Source organism: Canis aureus, chromosome 23, assembly GCF_053574225.1.
Source record: "Canis aureus isolate CA01 chromosome 23, VMU_Caureus_v.1.0, whole genome shotgun sequence".
In the NCBI taxonomy this organism is placed as follows: Eukaryota; Metazoa; Chordata; class Mammalia; order Carnivora; family Canidae; genus Canis; species Canis aureus.
In genome coordinates, this window is record NC_135633.1 from 2,861,013 (window position 1) to 2,878,050 (window position 17,038).

The 17,038-nt window shown below is 39.6% G+C and overlaps 1 protein-coding gene across 1 annotated transcript in view; it reads left to right on the top strand.

Annotated features, from left to right (window-relative positions):
• The window catches only part of LGR4 (leucine rich repeat containing G protein-coupled receptor 4), a 99,463-nt gene extending 82,795 nt beyond the window's left edge, over positions 1 to 16,668 (top strand). Inside the window, exons 7-18 of the mRNA XM_077866158.1 lie at positions 1,680 to 1,748; positions 2,849 to 2,920; positions 3,095 to 3,166; positions 3,564 to 3,632; positions 5,352 to 5,423; positions 6,586 to 6,651; positions 7,351 to 7,422; positions 9,088 to 9,159; positions 9,447 to 9,572; positions 10,466 to 10,581; positions 10,839 to 10,922; positions 13,626 to 16,668. Of these exons, the coding sequence (XP_077722284.1) occupies positions 1,680 to 1,748; positions 2,849 to 2,920; positions 3,095 to 3,166; positions 3,564 to 3,632; positions 5,352 to 5,423; positions 6,586 to 6,651; positions 7,351 to 7,422; positions 9,088 to 9,159; positions 9,447 to 9,572; positions 10,466 to 10,581; positions 10,839 to 10,922; positions 13,626 to 14,902 (2,167 nt within the window). The 3' untranslated portion in view covers positions 14,903 to 16,668. The remainder of the gene's footprint in view (positions 1 to 1,679; positions 1,749 to 2,848; positions 2,921 to 3,094; positions 3,167 to 3,563; positions 3,633 to 5,351; positions 5,424 to 6,585; positions 6,652 to 7,350; positions 7,423 to 9,087; positions 9,160 to 9,446; positions 9,573 to 10,465; positions 10,582 to 10,838; positions 10,923 to 13,625) is intronic.
• Positions 16,669 to 17,038: the final 370 nt, after the last annotated feature.

Genomic DNA, 17,038 nt, shown 5'->3' on the forward strand with positions numbered 1-17,038 from the left:
TTCAGAAAAGGGGAAAATGATGGTCTTGAGTTTGGCTCACTATGAATTGGCTTTTTTGTTTTTTTATTAACTGGCTTTAATACGTGATTAAAATCTTGCCATCAAGTAACACGGTTAGGAATACTAATCTCGCGCATGGTTAAAAATGTTGCACCAGTTTGAATTTGGTATTTCTTTCAAAAATACATGTAAAAAGCAGCTCACTCTGCTGGTATGTCTACTTTCTAAAAAAAATGTTAGTTTTGTTAAAATATATGAGAGACAGTTTTGGAACACTGAACCTTATAAAATTAATTCTGGAAAAAAATCTTACCTGGTTATTAACCCTGGGTTTGAATATTTTCTCTGCTTTCTTGTATGCTAAATGAAGTAAAGCTTTCCATTAGGATACTTTTATTGTTGTTCCTGTTAAAGTATTTGAATTGTACGTACATTGCACCACCGTTTGAGCCAAAGGCATCGGACAGCTATGTGTAATTAAGAGGAGGCGTCTTTATTTTTGTTGTTTTAGCTTATTTTAGTTGTCTTCATTAGAAGATTTGTAGGATTTGCTATTGTGGTATAGTAAATAAGTCAGAATATGTCCCCGTTTGTTGGGTTAATGACATTTGATTGGAATGCTCAGCGTTTGTAATATTTTGTTTAGGTGAACGTTCTGGTTAGCTGTCAGTTAACGAGAAGACGTAGAATCTTTTAGTTCCTTATTAATCTACTTTCCTGTCTAAACCACGGAAGGATAGTGAGCACCAGTGGATATTTGAAGGTGGAAGTTCTTGAAGAAGATAGTTCCAAGCTCAGTTATCCTTTACTAAGTATGTAAATGTCAGCGTAACAGAAGACCAGATGGATCTTCGGATGCTGGACCGCGTATACTCTTCCAATTATATTGCCATGGAGACTCTTCTTCCCGGCTGAATTTTTTATTTGCCACTTCTCTTCCTATGTAGAAAAGGAAAATAAAATAGGTCCCTCAAGAGCTGGACTTTTGATTTTATGTTACTCTCATTCTGAAATCGACCATGATAATCATAGGCCAACATTCTCTTAAGGTTATAAAAGAAACGAAAACTTAAACCCTCAGAATTAAGACTTTTAAGTACAGATCATTGTAGCTTTTCTCTGCGCTAATTAATGTAACGTTTTCAACATTTTATAACCTACTTCACGGCAATAGTGCTGTGGAGCCATTATCGACCTTCCCCTTGTTCGTACTTCTGTCAGGTCATCCACCCGATAGGAGGGCTGAGGTCCTCTGCCCTCATGCTAGAATTTCAGGAAGCCATTCTAAACCCCAAACAGAAACTTTGGTTTCAGACCAAAGTTCTAAATATTCATTTAGAAATGGATATTCCATAGATTTTGTTTTATGGTAACTTTCCTGAGAAATGTCATTCAGAATTGTTTATTTAATGCACCAGCCATGTGTGATTGGGAATTCCTTGACCTTGTGAAATTAACTCAAAACTATCATGAATGATGAATTATGATTCTTTTTTTCTATTCAGAATTCTAAGAGAAGGTGCAAGTTAAACCACAGAGTTTGAAATGGCACTATGGTTGGGAAGGAGAGACTACCCTGCAGAGGATGTGTTTTTTTAAGGAATACATTCATACCAAATGCCTTAAAAATTATGACTACTCTTCAGTGTTCTTATATGTTTCCCCCATTTTTTTCCTAGGGACTTGAATTATAACAACTTGGGGGAATTTCCTCAGGCTATTAAAGCCCTTCCTAGCCTAAAAGAGCTGTGAGTATTGTTTTGCTCTCTCTGTATTTTCATATCCTTAGAATTCACCACCTGATGTTCCAGCAGTGAGATTTGAAAACCTCTTTGCTCCATATGACACAATACACAAACACACACAAACACACATAGGCTCATACAGACTGGATGACGTTAGCGCAGACGGTTTTGGGCTTGGATCTCTGAAACAAGAGCCATAATGTATGGTCCTTGCCAGCTAGAAGCCTGGCGTCTTGGGGGCACTGGGGAGGCCTACTGTGTAGGACAGAGAACACTTCCTCGGTAGAAATAAGCGCTAAATGAAGAGGGTAAATGAATCATTCCAGAAAAAGGCCTCCCTGAGAACCGGGGTCATCAGAAAAGGTAGCGTTAAAGAGAAAGAATTTGACTAGAGTTAAAAGGGTAGATGTGTGTGTGTGTGTATTTATTCGTTTATTTATTGTAAAGATTTTATTTATTTATTTTAGTGAGAGAGGGAGTTCGAGCAGCGGGGAAGGGGCAGAGGGAGAGCGAGACTCTCAAGCAGACTCCACGCCTGGTGCAGAGCCTGGTTACAGGGCTCGACCACATGTCCTGAAATCATGACCTGAGCTGAAGTCGACACTCTGACATTTAACAGACTGAGCCTCCCACGTGCCCCAAAAGGGTGGAAATATTTAAATAAATGAAAGGCTAAGGGGGCATTTTAGACATTGGCTCTGTCAAGGGCAGAGGCAGGAATACCCATGGCCTCACAGGGCTTGTGTGTCGTGCGTTGGTGGCAAATCCTCTGAAGCTCTTTGCTTAAGGATTAAATGCAGGTGCCAGAGGAATATAGAGGTCAAAACCCCTTAAGATTCTCACTCATGGTCTGAAGTTCTTTGTTGACACAGCAACTGCTCAGCGCGTAAGAGAGCCCTGAGCGATACCGGGGTAAGCCTGGGTTGAAGAAGAATTAGGTATATGGCCCCGGAAAGTATGAGATGGAATTGAAACTTCTGTTTCCTCACGCTTCTGGGACTCTCATGTGTTCCACATCTTGCTGAGCGGGGCTAGACACTCGGGTTTTAGCTCACCTCACAACAGGACATGCATTTCAAGATGTTCTTCTCCTCCCTGTTTAGGTTATTTCATAGTAATTCTATTTCTGTTATCCCCGATGGAGCCTTTGATGGCAATCCACTCTTAAGAACGATGTAAGTAGTTTTGCTTCACTATAAAATCATGTAAAGCATGTCTGTATGATGCCAGACATCTCAGTGAAAAATGAAAATTCAGGCTTTTAGATATATGGACTTTGTGACCATAAAGGTAGTGTTGGATGGCTTGCGAACATAGGAAAACTTTACTTTTTTTGGATATTTTTACAGACATTTGTATGATAATCCTCTGTCTTTTGTGGGGAACTCAGCATTTCACAATTTATCTGATCTGCATTCCTTGTAAGTATTACACAAATTTTATTTTTTTATTTTTATTCTTTTTTTTTAGCATTATACAAATTTTAATATTATGCAGTTTCTTAATATTTATGCAGTTTCTTTAATGGAAAACTAGGATGTATCACTATCTCATTGTTGCTCCAGAAGACAAAAATCTTTTATTTATTTTTTTTCCCTTGGATGAAAGTCCAAAGGACAATTCTGAAGATTTGTGAGGCTTATTTATGTGAACACTTAGCCTAATTATCACAGTTTCAGGTACATTCAAGAATTGAAACTGATTTTGTTTTTGGGTATAGTAGTACTATAATATTGAACTGTTTAAAAAACAAAATGAAAACATTATCTATGAAAGCCCTTTATTTTAAATTCCCTTTTCTTTCCTAATTTCTTGAAGAGTCATTCGGGGTGCAAGCATGGTGCAGCAGTTCCCCAACCTGACTGGAACTGTCCATCTGGAGAGTCTGTAAGTGTGGCTGTTTGAAGAGGGGTAGTACGAAAGTAACACGCGGACCTCCTCGTGGGGTGCCAGTGCTTTTTGATGATGATGATGGGTTTGGGTTGGTTCCTGCACTCTCTGTGAATGGCATGCATAGAGATGGATATATATGGATATTAGATCTGAGGAGTTCACTGAAAATACAAGGCAGTAAGCAAACACCAGATTTGAGGCAGTGCTTTGGGAACTCACAAGTGGCGCAGCTGATGTAGGGTGTCCGAGGAAGCTTTAGGGAGGAAGGGTGACGTTTTATTTTATTTTATTTTATTTTATTTTATTTTATTTTATTTTATTTTATTTTATTTTATTTTATTTATTTTATTTATTTTATTTTATTTTATTTTTAAGATTTTTATTTATTTATTCATGAGATACAGAGAGAGAGAGAGAGAGAGAGGCAGAGAGAGAGGCAAAGACACAGGCAGAGGGAGAAGCAGGCTCCATGCAAGGAGCCTGATGTGGGACTCGATCCCGGACTCCAGGATCACACCCTGGGCTGAAGGCAAGGGCTAAACCGCTGAGCCACCCAGGGATCCCCAGGAAGGGTAACATTTTCAAAATTGAATACTCTCAGGTTTCCCAGAGTTGGGTCTTCTATTAGAAAGGCAAAATGGGGAATACTGAGCATTTCCTCAGGGATCGTATAGAGCTAGACTTGCACGTGTTTAACGGAATGCGGTGTGACCTGGAGACATCGGGGAGATCATTTGGGTCACAGTTAAAATGGCAGCCTTTGAACATTGAACACGTGGTTATGGCAGATCTTCCCAGTGGATGGTCTGTGAATGGGGTACGTATGGGTCCGAGCGTTTGCTGACCTTGCAGGCAGCCAGGAGAAGCACGAGGTGGCTAAGGGTCTCCAGCCACAAGGAGCCTTAGCAGAGGGGGTCACATTAATGTTACAGTTTTCACGTATGCCAAGAGGTAAAGAGAAAGAGGTCAGGAACACAGGGCTCAGGGGTTTAAACTTGACTGTTCAGGATGTGTTGAGTATGTTATAGCAGGTGGCGTGAGGAGGGTAGCAGGGACCCGAGATGGGAAGAACCACAAGGAGGCCCTGGGAATAATCCCCTTGCTAAGCGAACACCTTCACCACCACTGGCGTTCCCCCTGTGTGGCCTGAGACCCCTCCACCCCTCTGTGCATCATTTCACGCGTGATCTGCGCAGCCGCAGTAGCAGTGAAGAGGGGGTCAGATGCTGGAAGCAGCCCCAAGGGGAAAGCACAGGACTCGGTGTTGACCGCAGGTGGGAACATGGAAAGGGAGCGGGGAAGAGAGGACATTTCCGAATGGTGAGTTGGGTTGCCTGAAAACACAGAAACAAAGTCCGGGGCGCAGGATGCTAAGTTGCCTTGGCTGTTTGGGTGTGAGGCCGTGTTGCAGGGGATTGTAGTCAGGCTGTGGCCGTGGATTACCGTTGTCGTTGGCCCACGTGAGAAGGCAGTCTTGTCTCGTCGTCTGGGCAATATCAACATCTTGTGTCACAAGCTTTTCGGCCTTCCTATGCAAATGAGACCCATAAAGGAGGGCTAATCCCACATGCCTGACCTCAAGGAGTCGGTAGGTGGTGGGATACAGACTCTGGTTCATCTGCAATCATGGGTGTCTTTGTGTACGTGAGAATCGCGTTTTGTTTACCATCTCAACTTGGGACCATTTCTTAGATGAACAATGTTTTTCCACAGGACCTTGACAGGCACAAAGATAAGCAGCATATCCAGTAACTTGTGCCAAGAACAAAAGATGCTTAGGACTTTGTAAGTCGGGTCCCTCTTCCCTTCCCATACCTTTTCTTTTTATACCGAGTTTTATTTTTGATAAGCTGTTTTCATTGGCTGATTTTAAGGTAGAATTATGTCTTCTTTGTTCCCTTTATGTAAATGAGCAGTTTTTTAGTGACCTTTGGGTCGGTCATGTATATTTCAATTTGGTTTTAAGGTTATATGGATGTCACACATCTTGTGACTTTTACTTTGAACAGAGTAAAACCAGACAGGCTCTTCCTTGGTATTTTTCTTACTTGGACTCCCTGTCCTTCTTCGAGATGCCTCAGGAGAGTCAGCTCTCCACAATTTTCTCTCTCATCCATAGCCTAAGCAGAGCCCAAATCTTTCTTGGGTCAGGAACCAGCTAAGCATGGAGCTTTCCAAAAACTTTAAACTCTCCTGGAAATTAAAAGTAAATAAAGGATGTCAAAATGTCACAAGAACAAACAATGAAGTTACTAAGTTGTTAACAAGCATTCAGCGGAGAGAGTAACGAAATAAGTGACTGATTGATTAGGCAAATCATTAAATGCTCTGGAGCATCAAGCATCGTGATCACTACTGAGGAAACACTGCAGTGGGATTAGCTGAGTTATTGAGTCTTCAAATTTAAGAAAATTTTTCTGAAAATGCGAGCTCTGCATACCACTCTTCACAGCTTTATTATTAAATAACAACAGAGAAATTATTTATCATATAAACAGTACTATAAAGATATAAATTAAAAACCACATAAATTACCACTGAGACATTATTTTTATGGATTTTCCATATTATATGTTTATGTATTTCTTTTCTATGCTTAATGTTTTTTAATTTTATTTAAAAATTTTTAAAAAATTTAAGTGTTTTTAATATATTTTATATTGTCTATACTCAATATTATGTACATGAAGTTTGCAAATCTTAAGCCTGTTCTATCACTAAGGTACTCTAGAAGGTTACAAGAAAAAAAAAATAGTTGCTTTTTTTCAGCGCTCTCTTTATTTTAGATCTTCTTACCTGGACTCTCTGAGTATAGCTCTTTTAATTTAGTATTCTGTTACTAAATACTAAGTATAGTATTTGATACTTTGATACTCCTGAGTATAGCTCTTTTAACTTAGTATTCTGATAACGTAGAAATTAATTTGTTAATTTTCGTTGTTTTAAGGGACTTGTCTTACAACAATATAAAAGACCTTCCAAGCTTTGATGGTTGCCATGCTCTGGAAGAAATGTAAGTGGGTCTTTGATATATACTCTTTTTGCTGTGGTTTATTGTTGATTCATCGAATGAACATGTTCTATTTTAAGTAATGGCTTTACTATTAAGAATTCAGAAATATTAAGGAAAGACATGCGTATAGTCAAGTGTTCCTGTGAATAAATGTCAAATCGTACTAGGTATGGTCGTGCAGCCAGCGTATATTGGGTACTTATCGGGCATTCTGTGAGATTTCATGGGCGGAGGGCTGTGTACACCAAAAAACACACAAATAAAACCTGTTCTTGGCTATTGAGGGAAACCAAACGTGGACACCTACTGTGTACCTATAAGCTCTGGTGGAAGTTGGTTTGGAGCAGGGAGAGGAGGGGGGTTCATTCTCCCTTTCCTGATCCCTTTCTTCCTACAGCATTTGGTATGGTTGTCTTGTCCTGAGTCCTTTTTTTTTTTTTTTTTTTTTACCATGTGGCCTTCCTGCTCTCCTGAGTGAGGTTGCTAAGGAATTTAGTTAGTACACGTTAATTCCCAGTATCCATTGGGATGGAATACCAATTAGTCCAACCCTTTGGTGTTACAACCGAGGAAATGGCAGTTCTCTTTACTTTCAACGAGATTAATCAGTGTTAATCAGGAATTTAAACTGAGAAAATGTTGAAGAGATGTTCTCTTTCAAATTCAAAAAAATATATATATATATATTTTTTTTTTTAGTTCTCTGCAACGTAATCAGATCCACCAAATAAAAGAAGGTACTTTTCAAGGCCTGGTCTCTCTGCGGATCCTGTAAGTTTCTCTTTGATTATTTAGAAACAAATACAATTTTTGTCCACCTATAAATTAATACATTATAATTCCCATAAGTGATACACTTAAAGATGCAATTTATTATGTATAAGTATTGTTCAAATTATACCACATGGTGCTTTATCAATAATCTGCTTTCAGTATTTTTTTTTTAACCTTTCACTTTTTATTTAGTAATTTTTACCTTAGCTGATTTATGATACCGTACATTGGTAGGTGAAAAAGCGTGATGTGCGTATAACCTGAGAAATGGAGCTTGTTTGTTTTCTCGTGGTACTAATGAGGTTTGCAAGTGCATTAGGGCAGCGAGAGGCAAAGGGTCCAGTCTGCCTCCGATTTTGGCAAGTTAGGTTTTATTGGAACAAAGCCTTGCCCTTTCGTGTAAGCGTTGTCCAGGGCTGCTTTTACCATACTGTGGCAGAGTTGACTAGTAAGGGGCCATATGACCTAATGGTGAAAATATTTACCCCCTGGCCCTCCACACAAGAAATTTGCTGACCCTTGCACTGGGGTATGTATCATAACAAATATAGCTAATAATATGCAGCAGAAGCACTCATTGGAAAAAATGTATTTGTATTTGAGTGTGTATTTGTGCCAAATACTCTATTAAGCACTTGGAGATAGAGAGGTGGCTAAGACAGGCCTTGTCCCCGCCTTCACAGAACCTCAGTGCAGGAAACACAACACACTGAAATACAGTGAGCATTTTTAAAATAACAGAGCAAATTTGGAAATTTGAAGATGGAGTGAAATTACATGTATTGAATCCTATCTTCCAGTAGCTCTCCAGTAAGACATTGAAAATGCTTTCTACTAGAAAATATTTTGTTAGAGGTTGGGATCCTTCCTTGTGCCTGACAGGCTTGCCGTGTGTGGGTCTGGGCAGTAGCGAGGAAGGGGGCTGGCTCCTAGCTGCCATCACTTCTGGAGCGCTGATAAGCGACAACAATGAAAAGCTGGCCTTTCCATGATTCGGAACCAAGTTTGTCCGGCTGTCTGTTATCTGGGAGATGCGTAATGGAATGACTTTATCCAGCCTCTGAATTTCCATCAAGGCTCCGTCTAAGTGTGGTTGCAGATTATTTCTCTGTGTTACTAATTTCTCAGGGTGTGTTTTTGAATATAGTACAGCTCTGGTGTTGATATGATTTTTATTTCCTGCTCAGGGGGGAAAAGAATGATATCTGAAGCCCTTCTGGAATGCTCTTGTTTACATATTGATTGTTTGTCTTCCGTGGGGGCCTTATCACTGACCTTTGAGAAGGCAAATAGTATGAAACCTGTTTTTATTTTCAGCTTTGTCAGGAGCTGAGTTTTTCTTCGCCTACTAAATAGTGCCAAAGGTTATATCACATCATTTATATTTTTGAACTGGTACCAGAATGATAAGGTGGAGAAAATTCACAACTGTTTTAAAACAGATGCCAGCTAGAATTACTGAGCCGCGGAACCCATTCCAAGAAATAGATTTTTGTGAAGGGGGGGAGGGATTGAACATAAACACGAAGTTGTTGGACAAGATTAATAAGATTTGTTATCTTATCAGGGATACTGTGACTACTTCAGATTCCAAAGTATAGTCAAACTAACTGCAATTTGAATTTATTTGGAAAGATTAACATGCTCCTCTTGCCCTTGCAGAGATCTGAGTAGGAACCAGATCCATGAAATTCACAACAGAGCTTTTGCCAAGCTTGGGTCAATAACTAACCTGTAAGTTGATGATTTTATGCAGTCATACCGTGAAGGTGATGCATAATCTACAGAAACTTGTGTCTTAACATTGTCCTACGGAAGTATTTTCCTGTTCGGTTGCTCCCTTGCGTAAATGCGAACCTGCATTGATAGGGTAATGCCTTCTTAGATGGCAATATGAATGCCAGGCCTGTTGTTTCAGCACAGCTGAACTTCCTCTTGGGGCTCTAATATTTATGATGTTTACACACGTACAGATGTTCTTGCATCTTAGGAGTTAATGTGAGCTCTCATTCACATTTCAGAGATATAAGTTTCAATGAATTAACTTCATTTCCTACGGAAGGCCTCAGTGGACTAAATCAGCTGAAACTTGTTGGCAACTTGAAGCTAAAAGAAGCCTTGGCAGCAAAAGATTTTGTTAATCTCAGGTGTGTTTTTGCTTATTTTTCTTTTTTGTTGAACCTATGGCGAGCCCCTAAATTATAGAGTATGCTGGTTTTTTGCTGTGGTTCCCAGATTTTCTGGGAGGCTATAATTTAAGAGTATTTTCTACCTCAGTCCTCACAAATTTGGTAAAAAGTAGAACACAAGCATTATTTCCTAGATTTTGAGATCATGAATTGGAGCCCTTGAGACTGTCAGGGAGATAACATAGCCATTCATCAGACTGGCTTTTTTTTTTTTTTTTTTTTTAACTTTTTACAGCAGATTTGTCACTAACACTGTAGCAGGAACCACATAAATGTGAACCTACAGAAAACTGACACAATGCTATATTTCACAAAGACATTTTGATATAATAGAGACAGGACTTGCGGATAGTACTGTGGGAGAAGAGAATAAATATTTTTACTATACTTTGTGAACAGAATAAATTCATTTAATGGTAAAAAGTTGTAAATGATCTGAGACATTACTTTTAACTGAAACTACGAGTATCATGATAAATTAGGCATGGTTTATTCATGGGTTAAAGGAGTCTGATAAGATTTCACTTTAAACTGCTGTATTACTGCTAAATTTTATTTTATTTTTATTTTTTATTTTTTTTACTGCTAAATTTTAAATATGGGTTGTTTTAAAATCAGTTTTTAAAAGCTTATATCAGATGAAGAGAGGAAGTCAGGGTTGTCATCTGACACCAGAGTCTTTTCACAGATGGGGATACTGAGGCCCCAGAGAGGCTAGTGGCCAGCGTTTAAAGCATGTGACAGTCAGGTCTTTCTGACTCCCGGGGCTCTTAAAGCTGGAAGTACTTTCTACAAAACAAAAGCATCTGTGTGAGGTTGTTATTCAATGTAGGTTTTACCATTTTTTCCAGGTCTTTATCAGTACCATATGCTTATCAGTGTTGTGCATTTTGGGGTTGTGACTCGTATGCACATTCAAACACGGAAGATACCAGCCTCCAAGACCACAGTGTGGCAAAGGAGAAAGGCAAGTGCATGTACTTTTAAGAACAGAACACTCTCGATGCCGCTGATTAAAGTCTCTCCTATTGTAATCGTTTGTGAAGGACAGATATGAAATACGTGAGAAAATGGCATTTGCTGTGTTACTGGCATCCTTAATATGTTACAAAGCCTCATGGAGGCTGACCTTAGGTCATGGACAAGAGAGAAGACTGCAGAAAAGTGTGGTTCTTTTCGATTGCATAAAGCTTGAATTAAACACAGTTCATGTCATCTATTCAGGTCCCACCGATGTAGCCGGTGTCACGAGCAGTGCAGAAAATGAAGAACATAGTCAAATAATTATCCACTGTACGCCCTCCACAGGTATGCCCTGCACATCTTGCCGCAGTTTCTTGCTTTCAGTGAATGTTAGGCAAACATATCTGAAAGTTGTGGGGAGAGATGTGATCTTTGTAACAGGAGTGGGACTGGATGATGTCATAAGGCCTCTGCCTTGAAGCGTGGTCTGTGTACCAGGAGCTCAGGCATCTCTTACAGAAGCTCGGTCCCAGGCTCACTGACTTGGGGTCTCGGTGTTCATAAGCTCTCCAGCAGGTTGTGTGCATTCAAAACGGAGAGGCAGTTTCTGAGCGCTTCTTGAACTCTAGGGCTAGTTCTGAAAGTTACTACCTGCAAGGATTTTTAGTGTTATATATATATCTTTTAATGCAACCTTGCTTTTCCTTTTCTTTCTACTCTATTTCATTGAACTTTAGTAGACTTGGGAAAGTTACAAAAATGAGACCGCATATTTGGTTGTGACGTAACGTTGGATTATGACTCATCTCTCAGGGAAGATGGATTTGGAATTCTACTGTGAAAGAAAAATAATTGGCCACCTTGTGTGCTATGAAGTAGAGTCTTTTTTTTTTTTTTAAGATTTTATTTATTTACTTATTTGAGAGAGAGCGAGTGAGAGAGCACAGGCAGGGGGAGGGGCAGAGGGAGAGGGAGAAGCAGACCCCCTGCTGAGCAGGGAGCCTGATGTGGGGCTGGATCCCAGGACCCTAAGGTCATCACTTGAGCCAAAGGCAGATGCTTAACCAGCTGAGCCCCCTGGCCTCCCTGAATCGTGAGCTTTTTAAGGGGCTGTGTTTGTATTCTTTTTAATACTTAGTACAGTGCCTTGTGGAGAATGAGCTTAAGGTGACCAGATGAGCGAATGGAATTGGCAAGATCATTTCAGTTTAGGCAATGTATTTGGTCTCTGAATGAATTGTTGGAAGTTAAGAGGGTGCAGCTCGCTGCCTCCCCGGCCTTCCTGGGGTCCTTGTGTTGGAGAATGTGCCTAAGGACCCGACATCCCAATGGGAAGGGAAGAGCTTGGTTACAGGGGAGACTAGTCCTGAAGGGGCTGCAGCCGAGAGATCCGCGGCAGGCCTGCCCCCCCACTCGGTTGTAACTACGCACAGACACCCACGGGCTCAGTCAGAAGCAGGAGGTAGTGACGCATGGGGTCCTCCTGTTAGAACAAGAGGACGCAGCAGCTTTTCAAAGACAGAGACCTGGGTGGAGCCTGCTTCCCAGGCTTGTAGGGGAAAGTACCTCCACCTGCCAAACACTTGCAGAAGGGTGTCCTGTTCTCAAGCCAGAGGAGCCTACTCCCTCCTTCCTCGAAGGAGGATGAATTCAGATACAGAGAGAAAAGCAAAAGCTTCCTCTTAACATTCCCTGAGGGAGGAATAAAAATATTAATTACTTGATCAAAAGAATTTTTTTAAAGGTTCTTGTGATATTTGGAAATCAGGGATATAGGCGTTACAGAGCTGGCTCGCTAGGTCTGTGAATGTTTCAGTGATCTAAATGGTTTTATGGGACGGCTCCAGGGTCATGACAGTTCCGAAGGATAAATCAGAACATGTGTTTAGGCAACTGTAACACATAGTTTTCTTGTGCTCTGTAAACAACATTTCGTTTTTCTTTACTAATTTTAAAATAAAATAGCTGTCATTTGTGACATAACTAGCCTGCCGGAGTCCGTTACTAGAACATACAATTTAGTTACTAAATTAGTTCCTGCAATCCTAGTGTAAGTTGCACGGGGCCTCAGTGGATATAGCTTCGTATGCATTTAACATCCAGCGTGGTTTTGCCCTCCCTCCACTGTCTTATTGAATAACCTTTATCAGGTCAATCGAACACTTTGACATCTCAGTTTCTCTGGATGAAAAGTGGGTATAATAATGTCTATCTTCACCTACTTCATCAGGTTGCCCTTGAAAGTCATAAGAAATGTGGGAAAAAATAGTCATATACATACATATGTGTAGATTAATAGTTTTTAAAAGCTGTATCAGCACTAGGAAGGAGGAAGAAAAGGACCTCGTATTCATTGAAGGCCAACAATGTACCTAGTGACCTGCTTAGGTACCTCATGTATATAATTTTACTTAAGCTACATGGTGCTGTGAATTAGGCATTATTATCCAGGAGCGAGAAAATGAAATGTAGAGGGTTAAGCTGCTTTCTCAAGAGCAGCAAGTTATGAACCCTAAATTAAAACCCTCGTTTAGGGTCACCTGGGTGGCTCAGCGGTTTGGCACCTGCCTTCAGCTGAGGGCGTGACCCCGGGGTCCTGGGATCGAGTCCCCCCATCGGGTTCCCTGTAGGGAGCCTGCTTCTCCCTCGGCCTGTGTCTCTGCCTCTCTCTGGGTGTCTCTCATGAATAAATGAATAAAATCTTTTTAAAAATTAAAAAAAAAAACCCTAGTTTATGTGATTCCACGCCTTCAGTTTACCAAGTACTTTTCACGTATAAGACACTGTACTATATATATATATATATATATATATATATATATATATATATATGCATATCCCTGTATGGCTTTACTGAATATTTAATAAATAGCCTAGTCCAATGACTAGAATAGCTAAGAAACAGTAATTTTAAAAATTTGGTTCAATTCAGTTTTGGTAGCAGATTTAATTATCCTAAATGGACTGCCTTTACTTTTTCTCTGAACCTATAGCATATGGGAATATGGTGTTTTCTAAATTGTCTTTTATTTCTCTCTCTTGTTTTAGGTGCTTTTAAGCCCTGTGAATATTTACTGGGAAGTTGGATGATCCGTCTTACTGTGTGGTTCATTTTCTTGGTCGCATTGTCTTTCAACCTGCTTGTCATTATAACCACATTTGCCTCTTGTTCATCTCTGCCTTCCTCCAAATTGTTCATAGGCCTGATTTCTGTATCCAACTTATTCATGGGAGCTTACACCGGCATCTTAACTTTTCTGGATGCCGTGTCCTGGGGCAGGTTTGCTGAATTTGGCATTTGGTGGGAGATCGGCAGTGGGTGCAGAATAGCGGGGTTCCTTGCTATTTTCTCCTCAGAAAGTGCCATATTTCTATTGATGTTGGCAGCTGTGGAAAGAAGCTTATCTGTCAAAGATATGATGAAAAATGGGAAAAGCAATCATCTGAAACAGTTCCGGATTGCTGCCCTTTTTGCTTTTCTGGGAGCTGCAGCGGCAGGCTGTTTTCCACTTTTCCATAGAGGGGAATACTCTGCATCACCGCTGTGCTTGCCATTCCCCACAGGAGAAACGCCCTCGTTAGGATTTACTGTAACCTTAGTGCTATTAAACTCGTTAGCATTTTTATTAATGGCCATTATCTACACAAAACTTTACTGCAACCTGGAAAAAGAGGACCTTTCAGAGAACTCGCATTCTAGCATGATTAAGCATGTCGCCTGGCTCATCTTCACCAATTGCATCTTTTTCTGCCCCGTTGCGTTTTTCTCATTTGCGCCGTTGATCACTGCAATCTCCATCAGCCCTGAAATAATGAAGTCTGTTACGCTGATATTTTTCCCGTTGCCCGCTTGCCTGAATCCAGTCCTCTATGTTTTCTTCAACCCAAAGTTTAAAGAAGACTGGAAGTTACTGAAGCGACACATCACCAAGAAAAGCGGCTCGGTGTCAGTCTCCATCAGTAGCCAAGCAGGCTGTGTGGACCAGGATTTCTACTATGACTGTGGCATGTACTCGCATTTGCAGGGTAACCTGACTGTGTGTGACTGCTGTGAATCCTTTCTTTTGACAAAGCCAGTGTCCTGCAAACACTTAATAAAATCACACAGCTGTCCTGCGTTGGCCGTGGGTTCTTGCCAAAGACCAGACAGCTATTGGTCTGACTGTGGCACGCAATCGGCCCACTCCGATTATGCGGATGAAGAAGACTCCTTCGTCTCCGACAGTTCTGACCAGGTGCAGGCCTGTGGACGAGCCTGCTTCTATCAGAGTCGAGGATTCCCTTTGGTGCGCTATGCTTACAATCTACCACGAGTTAAAGACTGAACTGATGTGTCTGTAACTGTTTCCCCCCCCATGAACCAAAATCCCAGCATTTATAGACTGAACCCTAGTCTCATCTTTCATCTGGGAAGCACTTCTGTGATCACTGCCTGGTGTGTCACTTAGAAGGAGGAGAGGGTGGCAGTTTATTTCTTAAACCAGACGTTTTCGAAGAACAAGTGCCTAAACTGTCAATCGATGAAAAAAAAAAAATGCAATGTCCAAGCAATGTGTGGTCTCTTTGGAACCAATTTGTAACTTGAAAAGATTTTGTGTGTATCGTAGCAATATAACATTAGGCTTTCCTGATCCATAAGGAGCAAATTGATACCTATCTCTGAATTAAGCACAAGATGAAGAACAGCTGTTAATATTTTTTTAAGAATATTTTAAAATGTGATTTTATGTAACTAAGAAAAAAATCCTTCTCATTTTACCTAATGTTGCATTATTAATCTCAGGACAACTTACTGCAGGGCCAAAAAAAAGGGATTGTCTCCCAGGTAGAGCTGTGAGAGTAGAGGAATAGGCATCGTCACCTTATTGCATTTTCTGGTCCCATCTTTGACATAATAGAATCATAAATTTTGTTTGACTTATAAACCTAAAACCTGGAGATGTTTTTAAAACAATATTAACAACTGTTAGATTCTTAAAGAATAGCTCAACTTTTGTTTTCAGTCATTACACATTTCTTTGGTGAGATCACAGTGATTTTTTTTCCTCTATGTCTTGTGACCACACTAGAAAAAAGTAAAGGACTAATTGTTGTGTGGGTTTGGTAGAGATTTGGATAAGCTACTAACTAATATGGGATTTCAGTAGTATCTGAGGGATTTGATGGCTCCGTGGGATGTTCTCATGAATAAACATTTCTTAATGTCATTGGCTGTACCAACATCTTCCAATTTTGTTGGTATGTTGTCTACGTAGAGTGTGAACTACACAGAAGGTAAACAGTGGTAAATTATTGTATCAGTTTGGAAGAAATTGGGAGTAATTATGACGCAAAGCACTTATAATTATTTCTTAGTGAGCTGGATTCTCCGGAACCTGTGCTATTACAAGGTAGCTTCCATATAGTTTTTCCTTACTGTGATTTAAATACAGAAGAGCCTATGCAACAGTTCAGATGCTGTGTTCTTGCGAGACAAAACAAATGTTTTATTAAAGAAAAAAATGAATAAGCTTAGGCCTATGTCTTCAGCAATTAGAATTTTTACTTGATTCTTATCTACGGACTTTTGACATGTCGCTATGTGGAGTCTTAAAGTCATAAATGTTCAGTACGTTTTTTGAACAATATGCTAAATCGATAGCAAACCCACTGCCATATTAGTTATTCAGGATATACTAAAAGACATTAAGCTAGATTGCAGTTTAATAATTAAACTGTATATACTGTGCATATAATGAATTTTTATCTTATGTAAATTATTTTTAGAACACAAGTTGGGAAATGTGGCTTCTGTTCATTTCGTTTAATTAAAGCTACCTCCTAAACTATAGTGGCTGCCAGTAGCAGAATGTTAAATTGTGGTTTATATACTTTTTTGCATTGTAAATAGTCTTGGTTGTACATTGTCCGTGTAATAAAAACAGAATCTTTGTATATCAAAATCATGTAGTTTGTATAAAATGCGGGAGGGATTTATTTACAGTGTGTTGTAATTTTGTAAGGCCAACTATTCACAAGTTTTTAAAGTTGCTATCATGTTTGTATATTTACACATCTGATAAATATTAAATCATAACTTGGTAAAAAAAAATGTAACTAAAGGTTTTTCTTTCTCCAAAAGTCAAGTCACATAAAACTTTGCATTCATTTAAAATATAGAATAGCAGATACGTAAACTATGTGGTAAATTGTGCTGTAGACGTAGTGGGAGATACACTATGATACGCAGTGTTTTGAATTACTGAAGTTCTAGAAATCTGGCAATCTGTTTTGCCTTAATGTGTAACGAGGTATGATCATGAATCTGCTTAACATTAAAGTAAGCAAATTAAAACATTTTTTGAGTGAAGAGTATTAGAAGAAATGTTTGAAGAACACTTTGCTGAAATTTAGAGATAAGTCTGAACCCTACACATGGAAAACAAATTGTGAAATTTAAGAGAACAGATCTTTATTGAAAA